This window comes from Salmo salar, chromosome 09, assembly GCF_965601325.2.
Source record: "Salmo salar chromosome 09, fSalSal1, whole genome shotgun sequence".
Lineage (NCBI taxonomy): Eukaryota > Metazoa > Chordata > Actinopteri > Salmoniformes > Salmonidae > Salmo > Salmo salar.
Genome location: NC_138299.1, coordinates 24,325,689 through 24,345,807, shown reverse-complemented (window position 1 = coordinate 24,345,807; position 20,119 = coordinate 24,325,689). Strand labels below are relative to the sequence as shown.

Here is a 20,119-nt window from a genome sequence, read left to right as displayed (position 1 = left end):
ACTCACTGGATGTCTAATAACAATTAAAAACTGGGTGGTTTGAGCCCTGAACGCTGATTGGCTAACAGCCGTGGTATATCAGACCGTATACCAGGTGTATGACAAAACATGTATTTTTACTGCTCTAATTACGTTGGTAACCAGTTTATAATAGCAATAAGACACCTCGGGGGTTTGTGGTATATGGCCAATAAACCACAGCTAAGGGCTGTATCCAGGTACTTCGTGTTGCGTCGTACATAAGAACATCCCTTAGTCTTGGTATATTGGCCATATACCACACACCCCCGTGCCTTATTGCTTCAGTATATACTCATATATAACCAATAGTGCAAGTGTCCTCTGATTAGTCATAATCAGTCAATAGCACACAAGAAGCCTAAACTCTTGTAATGACAGAAATGATCTAAGACCACAATAGCTATATTACTGTCAAGAATGGATCGAATTTGCTGCTAAACAAATAACAAGGTGATTATTTTCCCATTTACCCTGTTGGAATACATTGTCTTTTATCTGGGCGAGCCACACAGAGCTTGTTGAGATAGAGAGGATCCCTGGCCTTCCTCTTCAGGCCTGTCAGATCTTTTTTATTACAGAGCAACTCAGAGTGTCCTGGCTGGACAATGCATGAATTTTTAAATTGCCCGGAGTGTCCCATGGTATTATCATCAAGTGGCACATCTAAAGCAGGAGAAGGCAGACTAGTGTATGGTCTCCCATTCCTCTCTCCCTCTCTACATGGCTCAGCTTGGACCCTGCTGGATTTCTCCCCCTCTGAAGTGGTTGTGTTTCAAATGGTCTCACCTTTTAAAGGAGGAAAATTCTCAAGAATATGGACTAGTTGATTCCTTGATGACCTACCAGAGCCCATAGCTTTTCCCAGTTCTATTATCTATTGACAACATTTATGAGGAGAGTACATGTTCCCAGATTGTGTGATTTGGGTTTGTCAGCTGCTCTATTCACCCATGTGTCACAATGGCCAGAGTGGTAGCAGAGCAGAAGTGGCTGACCAGTCCTACGTACATAATGTAGTCTGTGTGTACAGAGATTGGGCCGTGCCAAGACCCTGACATCAAAAGAACTCCAGTGGACCACAAGTTATCCTGTTTGCATGACCAAGCTCCAGGCAGATGGCTGTGTTTGATAATAGCTGTTCATTAAAAATGAACAGTGTGAGACAGACTGAGAACACGTCCTGCACTCAGGGGGAGCCCAGAAGAAGACCAGCACAGAGCTCTCCGAGACACGGAGAGGAGAGGCACCATGGGTACAGGCTAAAAAAAAACACCTTTATCATTATCACACACTGACTTTATCAATGTTGTACTGTACGCCATTCAATTAAACCATGTTCTAATTTTGCCTCTCCTTTTGATGCTAATGTGATAAGACTATAGGCCTGTCATTCTGTTCACTTTTATTTACAACTGAAAAAGTCAGCAAATAAATCAACTGAATGCACATTATCGATGTATACATAGGACTCTATGCATCCTTTTGGTATATAATGCATCAATTGTGCAATAACTTTCATTGCCAAATATACATGAATGGCTTGCTCCATAAACATGATAACATTGATTTAACTTTAATTGGTAGCACATTGTTTAATTTCTACTATGTATAAACATATTTTCTGTTACACTGTACATGTAATTAACAGTCCAGAAGGCAGATATTTTTAAATATCAATATTTACATTCATGCATCCAAGGTTATTTCCCTCAATGTACAGTATTGGTGACGTATCTTCAGTTTCTGGGTACATTATAGGTAAGATATGCTAATTCCTATGCATTTCACAATGCAAGGTCTGTGTTTGCAAAATTCAACAGTAATGGAACATTTTCAGAGATACTGCCAGCCACACATGTATTGTGCTCTCTCTCTCACGCACCCAACACACACTAATATACAAATTAACTGCACCTATGTCAAACCGCAGAGTAATAATTGAGTGATGCTGTAAATCAACTGTGCACTGTTTATTGCAGAAGGATGTTGGGGATGCCTGCTGAGTGTGAGTGCACTGAGTCACATGTCCCTTTTGAGACCATCCTCTCTGCAACTTGATATCCAGATCAGCCTCTGTTTGGAATCCCGTCCTCCACCAATCAGCATGTCAGCCCTGGGATCATGTGCACTGTTTCTATAGTGATGGGTTCTCTCCTTGCTGGGAGGTGGAACAATTAAGATTGTAAAAATCACATCAGAACACAGCAAAGGGCTTCCCACTGTCCCCCACTACCTCCCCCTAACTGTCTAACCAGTGAGAAGTGACAATACAAAATGTAATATCATGTTAGTCTTGTGATAAAGAATTGACGGGATAGAATAAGCTGCTAAAAGAATGGTCAGAAAACACACATTCACAAACTCGCATCACAGAAATCCCCATCATATTCGCTGGAGTTGCAGGGGAACACAGAAAGGCATATCAAACCGCAAGAGATGAACAATTGATACCCAAACCTCTTTGCAGATGTGTTTTCTGCATCAGTGTCTATAGCAAGTTAAAAATGGGCTTGAAGCATCAGACCATTAAAATGAATGATATGATTACTAAATAATTCATATAAAAATAAAACATTTCAAAACATTAAACTGACTGAATTAAACAATAATGGCATACATAAGCAGACAAATGAATGAATACATACAGTAAATAAATAAATGAACAAATTAGATAAGTAGATAAAGTTTGTTCTCAGTTGTGTTGTTGGTATGGAACATAGGAACTGACTTGATCTTGTTGTTTTACTTCCCACTTGGTATGACCTGTAAATGTATGTTTTAATTGCATAGTCAGATGAGCACTATACATCTCAAACCACAGCAAGAACCTGCAACTGTGCCAGTATAATACAAATTCTGCTTTAATAAATTAAAAAGAAAAATGGTCAGATGAGAATAGATGAGACAGCCTGACCGTAGAAAAAAATGTTGCATTTTCCAAAAACACTGCGTGCACATTTTGTTCTTGATCTGGTCCTCCGCAACCTCCTATCCCATCGCTGTGCTTCAGTGTCTGTTCCTACATTGAAGTTGTCTGTAAGAAGTGTGGAGCTGTGTAGATTGACAGATTAGCAGTCAACCATTCCCGTCAATGACACTTCATGTCGACAATCTGCTGTTCAGTCTGGTGTAGAACTTCTCAATTCACTTTATTCCTCAATTCACTTTTTTACTCATTCTCTGAATCCACTTCCATGTTTAGTTTTTCTCTTTCTCTTGTTCTCGCTACTCTCCTTTATCTAGATGTTGTCTTTCATCCAGGCAACATGCTAGGAGAGAAGGAAAGGCGTTTATGCATTTTTAATAGGTCAACCCCCTGTTGCGTTCTGGGTAATAGGAGTTTTGGGTAGGATAGGGTGGGTAGTGGGGGTGATGGGGATGTCACTTCCTCTTTCTGTCAGTGGACAGTCTACACCACAGTGTTGTTGGGGCCCATGGCCTTCTTGTTGCGTACACTCATGGCATACTCCCCACGACTTGTCCCGTTCTCCTCTTTCCGTAGTGGTTTCCTGCAAACAGACACAATTTATGTCAGGACAGTAAAGGGGCTTTAGTCAACTTCAGGAAAAACATAAATCATTCTACTAAAGCCTGTGTCTGTTCACTTACAGAGAGATTGGATTCCATAGGCTATTGTGTTTGGATGCACTGGTCAGCCATGCTCTCTAATAAGCTGAACATTAAAAGGTCACATTAATCTCAGAGCCATGAAAGGAAAGACAAGATACAAATCAAACAGAAGAGTTGGATGTGGCATTTAGACACACTCTCCATTGATGGTGGATTCTATGTTGTTTTACCTCAGAACAGCTTGTTATGTATACATTGGACACAGAAGAAATACTGCTAGGGTTTGAATTCAAACCCACCCTAATACATTAATACTCTATGTGAGATTCTCAAACTCTGGTTATGCTGTAATGCTACCTTTTCTGTGATTTAGACACACTCTCCATTGATGGTGGTGAGCCACATTCTGGATAAAAACAAGCTGAAGCCCATGATCCTCCACTGTAATTAGTCTGTGAAAAGCAGTATCCTTCAATGCAAGACCTTTTCATGCATCCCTCAGTGCTTTTGTGGTTATTATATTTGTCCAGTGTACCGACCCCTTCAGCTGCTCTCCTCTGTCCAGGCTTATGTAACCCAGAGACAGATCTGAATACAGTCAGTACAGTCATTGTCCCACTCAATACTGTACACAACCTTCAGTGGCACAGGGGACCCTTAAGCTACATCACAGCTCAGTGTCTCCTTCCCTCTCTTCTTAAAGCCACAGCGGGCTAGTCTTACCTGACAGACAGTCATTCTCAATTCACAAAAGGTTTGTCCACAACAAACCTTTTTTATTTTTGCATTTATGTATTTGTATATAGTTTTTTTGTGGTATGGTTTTTATATATAAGCCATTGGGCTTCCAACCGCACCTGCACACCATATAAAAAAAAAGAGAAAATGTATTTATTGTTGTTTATCACTTATTTCCTTTGGTGCAAACAAACTAAACAAATCATCAACCACAAATGCTATGTCTTCTTGTAAAAAGAGCATATTTAATCTCCATGGTTAATGTCCTGTGTTAATGTTTCTGAACCCATTCCCTCTTTCCAGTACTAACTTAGAAACACTTAACTTGGAGTCACTCATTAGTATAACTGAATAGTCACTAATGAGTACTCAGTAGCTTCCTTACTAGCTTCCTGTCTGGGGGTGACCGTTGGCTTCCTAAATCTCAGACAAGGTTACCCATCACACGAGACAGCGATAGTGACTCAGTGCACTTCCTGTGCTTTCTGTAAATGTGTCCTGTAGTGCCGGACGGTGGTGGTGGTGATGGCTATCCACAGACAGACGCCAGCCCTGCTGATAAACAGATGCTGTGTTCTCCCTCTGGGACAACCTGCCTGGGAGAGGAAACTCCTGGGTCCAAGTGTACCAATGCATCCTGCTGGGACATGATTTGCTACTGCTGGGGTGTATGTGTGTGCGTGCATGCATGCATGCGTTCGTGATTGGAGGTAGCTAGAGGAAATGGGATACACCAGACTTCCCCACTGCAGTCTCCACAGACCACTAAAGAGGTGTTTTAACATTCTCCAAAGGCACTGACCTAGTCTCTAGTCAATGATCAATGTTTTTCTAGCAGGCCACCATAGAGGACAGGGTGTTTGGACCTCAAAGTGACCTCTCCCCAGGCCTTCAATAATAGATGTCATGCTGTTGACATGTGGCAGGTGGCTACACAACACTTCACAGGTCAGATTCATATTTCATATCAAAGCTGTGCAATCGCAGCACACGTCCGTTTGAAGTTTTGGGGAAGGGATAATGTTGAGGTTGGGACATGTGTTGAGCTGTTTACAGTTATTCTCATCCCATCAGGATATTAGAGGTACAATCTACTGTTCATAGACCCCTCACATAGTGGTTTTCACTTTTCACTGTTTTGAAAGTGGTTGTGGTAATTAAATATCATAAAACCATAATAGATAACATACTATGTAATATATTTATTACAGATACAGTATATTTAGCTTCCTCATTAAATCTTTCCCTAACTGAATGGTTATGGTGGATTTACCCTGAACACAAACTGTCCTGATTTGTCCTCCTTGTTGGACAGAAATCCCTGAGGAGCAAGTAGCTGAGAAAACCCGGAACAGATTCATTAGTATGTTATCTTGTTTTGTTGTGGTGTTTAGACTCCCTGCATTGCTGACATCATGGACTGCAGCATCATGTCTGCGGTTTGGATAGCACAGCACTGTCACACAGCGTGGCTGAATCTTCTTCTCTATGCTCACTAACAGCAGCTCCCCTGACGCTATAAACCTAATTGAATTGAATGGGTTTCGTCCAACCTCATTCGCTCTGGCAGATGACTGGCGGAATAAGATTATGAGACAAGAAAACAAAAGGCCAAATGTGTGCAGCCCGAGCTAAGGGACGGCCGGGGCTTACAGAGATAGCTCCTCTAGTGTCTGTGCTGCTGGGGCCTTGGCCAAACTCCAGCTGATTTTCATTGGGAAAGCCCTGACCACTGAGGGGCCGGAAGGGCTATATATAACAGGCTCTGTTTTTCTCACTGACAAACCCACTATCGCATTGTTATTGACAAAGACATCCAATTACTGCGGTTTCCCAGCTTTGGTAGTATCTGTTCCTGTATCTTTCATCTCTCTGGCTGTTTCTCTCTCACACTCAGTCAGAGAGGATGCATGATTATAGCGGCAGTGACAATTTTCAAATCAATATTTTCTATTTTTAATTTCCTCAGTTTCCTCAGACTGATTTTTCATTGGCTCAGGACTAATGAGTGTTCAATGTGGGCAATCAGACTGGACCTTAGAGAGTTTCTCCCTCCTCACTCAGTCAGAGGGGATGGAGGCTTGGTGTTTCAGATTCTGCAGTCACAGAGCCCACTTCCATCAGAGCTTCAGGACACGACCTGCTTGCATGTATAAAAGATGTGGCCTGCGACTGAATGACTGCGCAAATTAATTCATAAATAATGACTTGGGTTTGAGGCTACAGCGGCCCATATTGCAACAACACTTTCCTGCCATCGCTGCATTAAAAAAGGTGCCCCTTGGCGACAGAGGAGGCTGGAGAATTGCCATAATGAATTCCTGAGCCATCCGCCCATTAGTTCCACTGCCTGACCTTGCCTGTTTGTCGTTTGAGAAAAGTAGAAATATAATCCTGAGGAAAGACATATGTAGCATCCACTCTTTACAGTTTTATGATTAACAATCTGATGTATTGAAATAATGTGCAGAAAGGTATCTACAGCTGTGTCTGGATACATTTCTTAGCACACATTCATATCTTCTTTAGTAACACTGTGTCTGTTAGCATGTGTTTATGTGTGTTTAGCATGCGTGACTGTGTCCAGCACCTTGCACAGTATATGTGTGTGTTTAAGTGTCTGAACGAGTGTGTCTGGGTGCCTGTGGGACACACTGTGCTGCCTGAATGTCAGACAGGGAATTGGGTCTTGGTTGTGCTGCAGGCTAAAACCCCACATGGCCTTTTCTTTGATGAACCAATCGAAACAGTACACATCTTCTCTACGGCGAGAGGGACAGGGGTCATGGGCTTTCTCCGGTAACCCATCTTGCCTTTACTTTCACAAACATTCAGCAGGTAGTCTAAAAAGCTCTGTACAATTACACAATTGAAAAATCAGCCCACTCCGAGAAATAGAACACGCCGGAACGGCTCATAGGAGCAGGAGCCTATCTCCTGTTTCTCTAGCGTGAGGCAACTTGATGTACAAGTACATCCCCTAGACAGGACACTAGTCTATCGCAGGGCCTTACCTCCAATCTATCTCCTTAATGCTTAACGTCAAGTTAACAAACAGATCACCGACCATTTCGAATCCTACCGACCTTCTCCGCTATGCAATCTGGTTTCCGAACTGGTCATAGGTGCACCTCAGCCACAATCAAGGTTCCTAAACGATATCATAACCGCCATCGATAAGAGACAATACTGTGCAGCTGTCACGTCCTGACCCTTGTAAGAGGTCATTTGCCATAGTAGAGTGGTCAGGGCGTGACAGGTGGTTGTTTTGGGTGGTTTTGGGTTTTCTGTTTATATGTGGGGTTTTTCTAGATTTCTATGTTTTGTTTTCTATGTTTTGGCCGGGTATGGTTTCCAATCAGAGGCAGGTGTCTTTCGTTGTCTCTGATTGAAAGCCATACTTAGGCAGCCTGTTTTTCCTTTGGGTTTTGTGGGTAGTTGTTTTCAGTTTTGTCGATGTACCTAATGGAACTGTTGGCTGTCGTGTTTGTTATTTTGTTTAAGTGTCATCATAAATAAAGGAAATATGAGCACTTTACACGCTGCGCCTTAGTCTCCTTTCGACGACCCATGTGACAGAACTACCCACCACCAACAGACCAAGCAGCGTGCATTCTCCAGGAGGAAGAGCAGGACCAAGCAGTATGGTTCAGAGGAGTGGAACTGGGAGGAGTTCCTGGATGGCAAAGGATCCTGGACGTGGGAGGAGATCCAGGCCGGAAGGGAACGCCTCCCATGGGAACAGGTGGAAGCAGCGAGGGAGGTACAGCGTCGAGATCAATGGCTAGGCAAGCAACAGGAGGCAGCGGCCAAAAAATGTTTTGGGGGGGCACACAGGTAGATTGGCGAAGGCGAGGTTAAGACCTGAGCCAACTCCCCGTGCTTACCGTGGGGAGCGAGTGACTGTAGAAGCACCGTGTTATGCGGTGGTCCGCACGGTGTCGCCCATGCGCACTCACAGCCCGTTGCGCTCGGTGCAAGCTCCTCACTGTTGCCGTGCTAGAGTAGGCCGGCAGCCAGGGAGAAGTGCACCGGTTCAACGTATCTGGTCTCCAGTGCGTCTCTTCGGCCCAGGTTATCCTGCACCTACTCTACGCACGGTACCCCTCATTCACCAGCACGGCCCAGTCGTCCTGTACCAGTGCTTCGCCCTTGCCGGGCTATAATCAACATCGAGCCAGGACAGGTTGTGCCAGCCCTAAGCGCCAGACCTCCAGTGCGCCTCCAAGGCCCAATGTACCCTGTGCCTGCTTCACGCACTCTCCCTCCAGTGCGCCACCATAGCCCAGTACGTCCTGTGCCTGCTCCGCGCACTCTCCCTCCAGTGCGCCACCATAGCCCAGAACGTCCTGTGCCTGCTCCGCGCACTCTTCCTCCAGTACGCCTCCATAGCCCAGTACGGCCGGTGCCTGCTTTGAGCATGCGGTCCTCGGTGCGTCTCCCCAGTCTGGTGAGACCGGTTCCAGCTCCCCGTAGGAAGCCTCCAGTGATGATCAATGGTCCGAAGCCTCCAGCGATAATCCATGGCACGAAGCCTCCAGTGATGATCCATGGCCCGGAGCCTGTAGTGTTAATCCATGGCACGAAGCCTCCAGTGATGATCCATGGCCCGGAGCCTGTTGGGATGATCCATGGCACGAAGCCTCCAGTGATGATCCAAGGCCCGGAGCCTCCAGTGATGATCCATGGCACTTTACACGCTGCGCCTTGGTCCCCTTTAGACGACCCATGTGACAGCAGCTGTATTCATCGACCTGGCCAAGGCTTTCGACTCTGTCAATCACCACATTCTTATCGGCAGACTCAACAACCTTGGTTTCTCAAATGACTGCCTCGCCTGGTTCACCAACTACTTCTCAGTCGGAGTCAAATCGGAGGGCCTGTTGTCCGGTCTCTATGGGGGTGCCACAGGGGTTCAATTCTCGGGCCGACTCTTTTCTCTGTATATATCAATGATGTCGCTCTTGCTGCTGGTGATTCTCTGATCCACCTCTATGCAGACGACACCATTCTGTATACTTCTGGCCCTTCTTTGGACACTGTGTTAACTTCTTTGTGCTAGGGGGCAGTATTTTCACATCCGGATAAAAAACGTACCCGATTTAATCTGGTTACTACTCCTGCCCAGTAACTAGAATATGCATATAATTATTGGCTTTGGATAGAAAACACCCTAAAGTTTCTAAAACTGTTTGAATGGTGTCTGTGAGTATAACAGAACTCATTTGGCAGGCAAAAACCTGAGAAGGTTTCATGCAGGAAGTGGCCTGTCTGACAAGGTGTTGTTGTTCTTGCTTCTGTTTATTGAAGAGTCAGGATCTTAGCTGTAACGTGACATTTCCTACGGCTCCAATAGGCTCTCAGAGCCCGGGAAAAACCTGAACGATGACGAGGCAGCCTCAGGCTGAAACACATAATCGCCTTTGCCAAGTGGCCCATCAGAGGACAATGGAATTAGGCGCGTGCCCGATTCGACCCAGTGATATATTTTCCTTCGGCTGTTTACCTAATTGCAGATTCCCGGTCTGAATATTATCGCTTTTTTACGAGAAAAATGGCATAAAAATTGATTTTAAACAGCGGTTGACATGCTTCGAAGTACGGTAATGAAATATTTAGAAATCTTTTGTCACGAAATGCGCCGTGCGCGCGACCATTATTTACCATTGGGATAGTGTCCTGAACGCACGAACAAAACGCCGCTGTTGGAACATAACTATGGATTATTTTGGACCAAACCTACATTTGTTATTGAAGTAGAAGTCCTGGGAGTGCATTCTGACGAAGAACAGGAAAGGTAATCAAACTTTTCTAATAGTAAATGTGATTTTGGTGAAGGCTAAACTTGGTGGGTGTCTAAATAGCTAGCCCTGTGATGCCGGGCTATCTACTCAGAATATTGCAAAATGTGCTTCATCCGAAAAGCTATTTTAAAATCGGACATATCGAGTGCATAGAGGAGTAATGTATCTATAATTCTTAAAATAATTGTTATGCTTTTTGTGAACGTTTATCGTGAGTAATTTAGTAAATTGTTAGTAAATTCCCCGGAAGTTTGCGGGGGGTATGCTAGTTCTGAACGTCACATGCTAATGTAAAAAGCTGTTTTTTGATATAAATATGAACTTGATTGAACAAAACATGCATGTATTGTATAACATAATGTCCTAGGTGTGTCATCTGATGAAGATCATCAAAGGTTAGTGCTGCATTTAGCTGTCTTCTGGGTTTTTGTGACATTATATGCTAGCTTGAAAAATGGGTGTCTGATTATTTCTGGCTGGGTACTCTGCTGACATAATCTAATGTTTTGCTTTCGTTGTAAAGCCTTTTTGAAATCGGACAGTGTGGTTAGATTAACGAGAGTCTTGTCTTTAAATAGCTGTAAAATAGTCATATGTTTGAGAAATTGAAGTAATAGCATTTCAAAGGTTTTGAAAATCGCGCCACAGGATTCAACTGGCTGTTACGTAGGTGGGACGAATTCGTCCCGCCTAGCCCAGAGAGGTTAACTAACCTCCAGACTAGCTTCAATGCCATACAACTCTCCTTCCGTGGCCTCCAACTGCTCTTAAATGCAAGTAAAACTAAATGCATGCTCTTCAACTGATCGCTGCCCACACCTGCCCGCCCATCCAGCATCCCTACTCTGGACGGTTCTGACTTAGAATATGTGGACAACTACAAATACCTAGTTGTCTGGTTAGACTGTAAACTCTCCTTCCAAACTCACATTAAGCACTGGTCACCATAGCAGCACCCACCCGAAGCACGCGATCCAGCAGGTATATTTCACTGGTCACCCGCAAAGCCAATTCCTCCTTTCCTTTCCTCTCCGCCTTTCCTTCCAGTTCTCTGCTGCCAATGACTGGAACGAACTGCAAAAATCACTGAAGCTAGAGACTCATATCTCCCTCACTAACTTTAAGCACCAGCTGTCAGAGCAGCTCACAGATCACTGCACATAGCCCATCTGTAAATAGCCCATCCAACTACCTCATCCCCATACTGTTATTTCTTTTATTTATTTTGCTCCTTTGCACCCCAGTATCTCTACTTGCACACTCATCTTCTGCACATCTATCACTCTAGTGTTAATTTGCTATATTGTAATTATTTCGCCACTATGGCCTATTTATTGCCTTAGTAACTCTGTGTTGTTGTTTGTGTTGCACTGCTTTGCTTTATCTTGGCGAGGTCGCAGTTGTAAATGAGAACTTGTTCTCAACTAGCCTACCTGGTTAAATAAAGGTGAAATATATATATTTTTTTATAAATAAAAATGCTGATCATTTGGTTATTCCCTGTAATATTATATACATTCATTTCAATCTAACTTCTTTCATGGTGATAGCTGCAATGTGTAACATTATGTATGACATACAGTACAGTATTGATGAGTGACAGTGTAATGACTCTTACAGTGTAAATTACAGTGTAATGACCTATTCCATTTCCCTGACCTTTGAACTCCCTCTGACCCAAAATACTGTTTTGTGTATTCTGAATGGATGTAGGCTATAAGAATGTCACCAAAGTCTCTTCCATGCCAATCACATTGACAGCTAACCAACATACCTCTTTATGGCCTTGTAGCAGATGATCATGGCTGAAAGGAGGAAAACAGCTGAGGCACAGCCCACTGTCCCAAGCACTATGATCTCCATCCACCACGGCCTCAACAGGGGCAGAGGGGACTCAACTACTGGGAGGGAAGAGAAGAGGGGGAGGACAGGGGGTAAAGAGAGAGAGGGATGGACAAAGGGAGAAAAAGACACAGTAGCTTCATTTTTCAAACATCATTAGCATTCTAACAGCATCAGCACTTGGCCGCTTATCAAGATTAGGTTATCAGTCAAACTGCTTTAGCCTAGATACTGTGTTTGTTCTATGTATTACATCATAACTGCTTCATAGACAGCCATTAAGGCTTAAGATAGCATGATGAAAGCTCATCATTAATGCAGCCCAACCACCATCCATGTTGTAAATCAACTTGCTGAATAAAAATGTATTGATTCTCAGAATACTTGTATTACTATACCATTATGTGCAGAAGACGCATTTCAGTCGAATGCATTCAGTTATTACACTATTATTACACCACACCATTACACCATAAAGCTCTGGATCTGTTTTGCTTCCTAAATCTGGGTAGCAGGGTGGTGCTCACCTGTTCTAAGGTTCAATGTTCAGAGATATCTAACCCTGCTCCATGAATCATTTAAAATGCAGTCAGTCTTTATTACAAAAGCACTCCGTGTCCAAACGGATTTCACCTGCAGGAGCACCATGTTCTGGTCACATTATGTCTGACTGAGGGTAGAACCATGTACAAGGAGACATGCCAGGGACATTGTATTACACTCAGTGCAGCTTAGAAACTTACAGTATCAAGAGCGTTCTTTCTCTCTCTCTCTCTCTCTCCATGGAGACCGATTTGAACTATGTGGCACTGACAATACTGCTCATTTTGACAGGAGGGAGGTTCCCAGCAATAAGCATGTCTCATTCTGTCAGAGAGGAGATATACAGTGAGGGGAAAAAAGTATTTGATCCCCTGCTGATTTTGTACGTTTGCCCACTGACAAAGAAATGATTAGTCTATAATTTTAATGGTAGGTTTATTTGAAATGTGAGAGACAGAATAACAACAACAAAATCCAGAAAACCGCATGGCAAAAATGTTAGAAATTGATTTGCATTTTAATGAGGGAAATAAGTATTTAACCCCCTCTCAATCAGAAAGATTTCTGTCTCCCAGGTGTCTTTTATACAGGTAACAAGATGAGATTAGGAGCACACTCTTAAAGGGAGTGCTCCTAATCTCAGTTTGTTACCTGTATAAAAGACACCTGTCCACAGAAGCAATCAATCAATCAGATTCCAAACTCTCCACCATGGCCAAGACCAAAGAGCTCTCCAAGTATGTCAGGGACAAGATTGTAGACCTACACAAGGCTGGAATGGGCTACAAGACCATCGCCAAGCAGCTTGGTGAGAAGGTGACAACAGTTGGTGCGATTATTCGCAAATGGAAGAAACACAAAAGAACTGTCAATCTCCCTCGGCCTGGGGCTCCATGCAAGATCTCACCTTGTGGAGTTGAAATGATCATGAGAACGGTGAGGAATCAGCCCAGAACTACACGGGAGGATCTTGTCAATGATCTCAAGGCAGCTGGGACCATAGTCACCAAGAAAACAATTGGTAACACACTACGCCGTGAAGGACTGAAATCCTGCAGCGCCCGCAAGGTCCCCCTGCTCAAGAAAGCACATATACATGCCCGTCTGAAGTTTGCCAATGAACATCTGAATGATTCAGAGGACAACTGGGTGAAAGTGTTGTGGTCAGATGAGACCAAAATGGAGCTCTTTTGGCATCAACTCAACTCACCATGTTTGGAGGAGGAGGAATGCTGCCTATGACCCCAAGAACACCATCCTCACCGTCAAACATGGAGGTGGAAACATTATGCTTTGGGGTTTTTTTCTGCTAAGGGGACAGGACAACTTCACCGCATCAAAGGGACGATGGACGGAGCCATGTACTGTCAAATCTTGGGTGAGAACCTCCTTCCCTCAGCCAGGGCATTGAAAATGGGTCGTGGATGGGTATTCCTGCATGACAATGACCCAAAACACACGGCCAAGGCAACAAAGGAGTGGCTCAAGAAGAAGCACATTAAGGTCCTGAAGTGGCCTAGCCAGTCTCCAGACCTTAATCCCATAGAAAATCTGTGGAGGGAGCTGAAGGTTCGAGTTGCCAAACGTCAGCCTCGAAACCTTAATGACTTGGAGAAGATCTGCAAAGAGGAGTGGGACAAAATCCCTCCTGAGATGTGTGCAAACCTGGTGGCCAACTACAAGAAACGTCTGACCTCTGTGATTGCCAACAAGGGTTTTGCCACCAAGTACTAAGTAATGTTTTGCAGAGGGGTCAAATACTTATTTCCCTCATTAAAATGCAAATCAATTTATAACATTTTTGACATGCATTTTTCTGGATTTTTTTGTTGTTATTCTGTCTCTCACTGTTAAAATAAACCTACCATTAAAATTATAGACTGATCATTTCTTTGTCATTGGGCAAACGTACAAAATCAGCAGGGGATCAAATACTTTTTTTCCCCTCACTGTATTTTATTATATCTATCTAAGTATGAATGTGGCTGTATTCTGGGTATAATAATCTAGATCAGGGATGGGCAACTTGATTTACATTTGTAGGAACTCAGTCAGTCTCAACTTACTGTTGAGGGTTAGAATACAAAAGGTGCAATTTCAACATTTGGTTGTGCATCAGCAGTTTCTCTCTTGTTATGTCAGTCACCGACAGTCACTCACTTAACCCATGTCAGCTAACATTTCTTATATTGGTAAGTTAGTTTAGCCAGCTATCTAAAATTGTAGTAATCATGGTCAAATTACTGACCGGGGGGCCCCATTGATTTTGTTAGTCACTCTCACTCAGATATCATATTAAGAACTGCAAACATTTCTCCCCACTTTATGGCAAAATGTTTAGGATTGCAGGAAATTAACTCTAAAACATATATTTTCTCTCTCTGCTGTCAAGAGGGCGGCCACTAAAATGTTTTGTTCACACAATTTCACTTAGGGCCCCCAAAAGGTCAGGGCTGGCTTTGACTGCATGTGTGGGTATGAATGTGGGTATGCAGAGCCGCAAGCCACTGCGGCCGCTCATGATGAGTTCAGATTTTCTGTGGCCCCCACCTCCATCAAAGTTGCCCATCCCTGATCTAGGTTTACCATCCAGTAACAGAGAGAAATGCAATAATCACATACCCATGTATTTGGAGAATAGTTATGTTGTGAACGAGAGGGAGGAATTGACTCCATGGTAACACATAACCCTTAGTAATGCTGTGGAATATTCCAACACTGCATATTTATCCAGAGCAAATGACAAGGCACGTTTCTCCCCAGTACACCACGTCATGAGTCACTATGAATGTAAAATCTCCTCTGAGCCTAACTTCGGTTTTAATCCTACATTTTCTCAACGGCTGTAGGATTTAATTCAGTCAGGGGTAAGGATCTACTTCCTTGTGATAAACCTCTCTCCTTTGAAAGGTCTTCTGAGCCATTTTTAGAGCATAGACTCTTACTCAACACTGCCAATTTCCCTTATTTGAAACTTTTTGTAGATACAATCTCTCTCATTGTCCCACTTTCATGCATACTTCATGTATTATTTTGGAACCTCTGAAAACTCCAATCAGCTCCCTTATGCATCTGGCACATACCAAAACAAACAGATTTTATAGCAGCAATGATTACAGTTAAATCATTTAGAAAAGGAGTACGCCTCTCATTTGTACAGAAAACTCTCACTAAGGCCAGATGATACATGTTTTGCCTCCCTCCCAATACATAAACAACATAAATAAGTGCCTCCTTCCAAACCTACCATAGGCTATTATAAAAATCTGCTATTTTCAAAATGTACTCTAAAAATGAATGGGGCCAAGAGGTTTTTCTTTGCAGTTGTAATGGTTCTATTCTTGTCAAACTACATAACAAATACAGAATGACATGCTGCAATGTACAGTCAGAGAATCTCATACAATTAGTCAGAGAATCTTCCATGCAGATGCCTTGACAGCAGTCACACACACAGAGGTCTATAACCAAAGAAATAGAATAACATACATACAGACCGTAGATATCTCTCTAGATTCAGAAAAGGGGAATTACAATATGGTGAGAAGATACACAACCAATACTAGACTGTAGACCAAGTTTGCAGAAAACACCCAGTGGAAGAGTCCTGCGTTCATGATGGACATTGTGGACTCATAAATCAACAGGTGGCAGATAGGTCAGGTAAGTTAGAGACACAGTGGTCAATGAAAGACCTATCTATATATTCATAGATGCCTCACGTGGTGATGCAGGATGAAAAGAGGCTGAGTTGAGTTGACCAAACAGAGGAAATAATTTAAGCTGATTGATTGAACCCTTTCCACTGCTGTCTGTCGAGCATTTGATGAAAGAGTGCTCCTCCATACTCTCAGCATGAAATGTTCTGGCTGACTGATTTTTAACAGTCTCAATTGTGACCTGGGATGACTGCACCAGCAATGCCTGTCCCATATTTCATAGCTTCTCATTACAGTATTCATGACAACATACAAATCATATCAACTGTCATATTAACAAACTATCCTCCTTTCCACCATTGTGATGTCATACACTGATTCATATAGTTGATATAACTACTTTGTCAATGACAAGAATGTCACAGTTTCAGATTGGATACATATCTGATCATTACTTAAGCACTGAAATATGTTGAAGGAGACATGGAGACCAGTAAGGAAAGACAACTGCGTGACAACAGACACACACGCACACTCAGTGCCCCCGGCTCAACTTTAAAACAGACGGGACTGCCGGGATAGTTCATTAGTCACCTTATCTGTATCAAACCCATAATTGAATTAACTCTAGCTTTTTAAATCAGGGGGTCCCTCCAGGGGAAAACCAACCACTGAGACTGGCAGCCCAGCAGGCAGAGATTTCACATGAAACTAGGAACCCCCCAAGGTCAAGCCAAGCATAAATTAGCCCTTTGTTCAGCTGTCAACATTCTGACGGCTCTATCACACACTCGTAGTCTTCTCAGAAAAGCCTTTCTACATCAACACCAACACACTCTTCCACTACCTGGTTTTACATTCTTTTCCCCCTAAGCCCCTGGCTCTTTTCTGAGAGGATATATACTTTATTCCACTATAGATGCTCTGGTATAAGGCCACTGTACTGCAAAGTGCTAGCAAGACATTTAAAGTGAAACGGTTTAGGTAGATACAGGCACTGGCAGTGAGACAGTTGTGAGTGAAACAGGTGACAGTGAGAGAGTGAGACAGCAGAGGCTGGTTGTTGTGGTGTGAGCAGGTGTGTTGAGCCTTACCTGTGGCCAACAGTAGCCGTGGGGGAGGTGGGGGAGGAGGCGGGGGAGGAAGGGGAGGGTAGCTTCTACACTGGCATGCCAGCTGGCAGTGTTCGCTCACTTTTTCAGCTACAGTCTGCGAGCATGACCTCTGGAGTTCACCCTTATGGACAGAGAGAGAGAGACAGAAAAGAGAGAAATAGTTTGACTATTCATTATGCATTCAAAATTAACTTTCATTATCCACCCCCCAAAAGGCATATTTCAGAATAAGTCAGCTTTTTTATCAGTAAAAAAGGAGCGCGAGATGAGAGCTTAGAATGTTAATAATATACTGTAGCATAGCTGACATGCTGCAATATGCACTGAGTACTTGTATCAGTGTATATCATGACCTGGACCATCAGTGCTTGGGCATCAGCAAACTAGATCATCATGGTTTGTGGTTTGGAAAGAATAGTACCCAAGATCATATCCCTCTACTATATTGCTTCCCCAGAAGCTGCATTCATAGACATAAAGGATGGTATCATGTCTACGGCTGCAACCCTCTCCCTCAGAGAAACCACCCACCAACAGAGTGGGCAGCAGGCTGCCCCTGAGGAGTGTGTGTGGGTGGACTTGGAAACTCGAGCAAATCATATTACACATGAACCCTGGCAACATCCCGCATAGCGGCTCACTGCTCTCTGTAGGCAGTATCACGGGCCAGGGGTTAGAATACTCATCCTCAACATAATATTCCAGATGGGAATCTATAGCTCACTCTGTGCTACTTTCCAGGAGTCTACCGTGTTCTGCCTGCCTGTGTGTGTGTTCCAATCACCAATAGCCTACTTCACATGAAAACATTGCAACAATTGACTGGGAATTACAGCTGCTTACCACTAAAAACGTATCATAGTTGATGCAATAGTGTGAGGGTGCAGAAAGCAGGCACCTCAATAAACATGGCATTGTGTGTTTAAAAATGTATATATTTGATATTACGTTTTAAAAAAAAAGGTGACGAGCAGTTCACTCAACCATGATCAATAGCCAGTATTATCAAAAACACAATACAGCTCCACTTAGATGTGTAATAACTCGCCATGCGTAAAATTACAAGAGCGTGTAGGCGCGCACGAACACCATACCTACCTGGCATGAGAGTAAAACCAACGAGAGAATGCAATGACCGAAGAGAAGAGGCCAAAAACTTAAAGTAAATGGTATTAGATCTTGGACCAGCATTCCTCCTGCGCTCTTCTCGAAGACACTAGACAGCGTAGCGAGTAAACAAGCACGGTATGCATAGGATTTGACCGTTTGGGAAATTCTCATCCACCCTATCCAAGTCAGCGGCGATATCTGTGACTGGCGTCTCCAGAAATAGTTTATGCCATATTCATTTTGCTCTTGAATTTCCGTTGTCGGTGGCATATGACAGACAAGGAACGCAGGTGACCAAGTAATCCCAATATATAAAGTTATTTATCTGGGCACTCAAACCGAATCCGAATCACGGCGCTATAGGTCGATGTCCAGCGCTGTGAATCCAACCGATGCTCCCTTACTCCGTGTGATGTGAGAGCGGTAGACCGGCCATAGGCTACCTTACATTCTTGCTTGTCAACATATATGTGTGCAAATACTCAAACCATCGAAGTTGAAGCAAACGAATAAGAAATATCCTTACACTTATTGTCCAATACAACTCCCCAAAATAGCTGCAGCCCCTTTACACATTTCCTTAACTTATTTACTAAATATTACTTAAAGGCTAATTACAAATATGTGCAACTCTGGAGAGCAGAGCAAAGGGTTAAACCGATGCATCCCTCTGCCTAAAGACTATAGATTAGGCGGGGAGCCTCACCGTACCATCGCGCATCCAGTGGAGTGCCCTTCCTTCCAGCGCAGTCATATTTGACTGCAAGTAGGCTATTCTCGAATCGCACGAACGGTAGGAAAAGTTAAACAGACGAGACGTTTACCGAGACATGTAGGTCGAAATGTCCAGTATGCAAGACGAATTATATGTTACTTAAATCCGTGACACTCCATTTAGTATATGTGACATTATGTTAGGTTACATTATTTGATCCGTTTAGTTACATTCGATAAAACAGTAGGTTATTTAAACTAACCTTTAGCCTAACTTTAAACCCTAACCCAGCTAGTGTAAGCGACCTAACTAATGTTAGCATTAGCAACCTAGCCACCTAGCTAATGTTAGCCACAACAAATTGGAATTCATAACGCATCATATGTATTGCAAATTCGTAACATATTGTATGCATCCAATCAAATCAAATTGTATTGGTAACATGCTTTGTAAACTAACAGTGAAATTCTTACGGTCATTCCTAACAATGCAGAGAGAGAGAAAAAAGAGAAATAATAGACAAATAATAACAGGAGGAATAAATACACATTGAGTAGTGATAACTAGGCTATATACGCAGGGTACCAGTACCAAGTCGATTTACAGGGATACGAGGTAATTGAGATACATATGTACATATGGTAGGGATAAAGTGATGAGGCAACAGGATAGATAATGTAATAAACAGTAGCAGCAGCATATGTGATGAGTCAAAAGAGTTAGTGCAAAAAGGGTCAATGTCCGGGCAGCTATTTGGTTAACTATTTAGCAGTGTTATGGCTTGGGGGTAGAAGCTGTTCGTTGTCCTGTTGGTTCCAGATTAGGTGCACCGGCATCACTTTTTTTCACCTTTTTTTAACCAGGTAGGCTAGTTGAAAACAAGTTGTCATTTACAACTGCCCCTGGCCAAGATAAAGCAAAGCAGTGCAACACAAACAACAACACAGAGTTACACATGGAATAAACAAACTTACAGTCAATGATACAATAGAAAAAGTATAT

The 20,119-nt window shown here is 43.1% G+C and overlaps 1 protein-coding gene across 2 annotated transcripts; it reads right to left on the bottom strand.

Annotated features, from left to right (window-relative positions):
* Positions 1-1,408: 1,408 nt before the first annotated feature.
* On the bottom strand, positions 1,409-19,473 carry LOC106611002 (proline-rich membrane anchor 1). 2 transcript variants are annotated; one of them, XM_014210789.3, is made up of 4 exons: positions 18,391-19,473; positions 17,272-17,413; positions 11,908-12,034; positions 1,409-3,530 (listed from the first exon to the last, which is right to left on the bottom strand). In XM_014210789.3, exons 1-4 carry the CDS (start codon positions 18,670-18,672, stop codon positions 3,431-3,433), a joined length of 651 nt encoding a protein of 216 aa, XP_014066264.1. In that variant the 5' UTR covers positions 18,673-19,473; the 3' UTR covers positions 1,409-3,430. The 2 variants fall into 2 exon arrangements, with proteins under 2 accessions (XP_014066264.1, XP_014066265.1); XM_014210790.3 differs by having other exon boundaries at positions 11,908-12,031.
* Positions 19,474-20,119: the final 646 nt, after the last annotated feature.

Bases quoted from the DNA above. Each gene is read 5' to 3' on its own strand.
- LOC106611002 (XM_014210789.3), bottom strand. From the start codon at position 18,672: ATGCCACCGACAACGGAAATTCAAGAGCAAAATGAATATGGCATAAAC. The intron at 17,414-18,390 runs GTAGGTATGGTG...TCTGTCCATAAG, and splicing joins TGGTTTTACTCTCATGCCAG to GGTGAACTCCAGAGGTCATG. The intron at 12,035-17,271 runs GTAAGGCTCAAC...CTTCCCTCCCAG, and splicing joins ACGGCTACTGTTGGCCACAG to TAGTTGAGTCCCCTCTGCCC.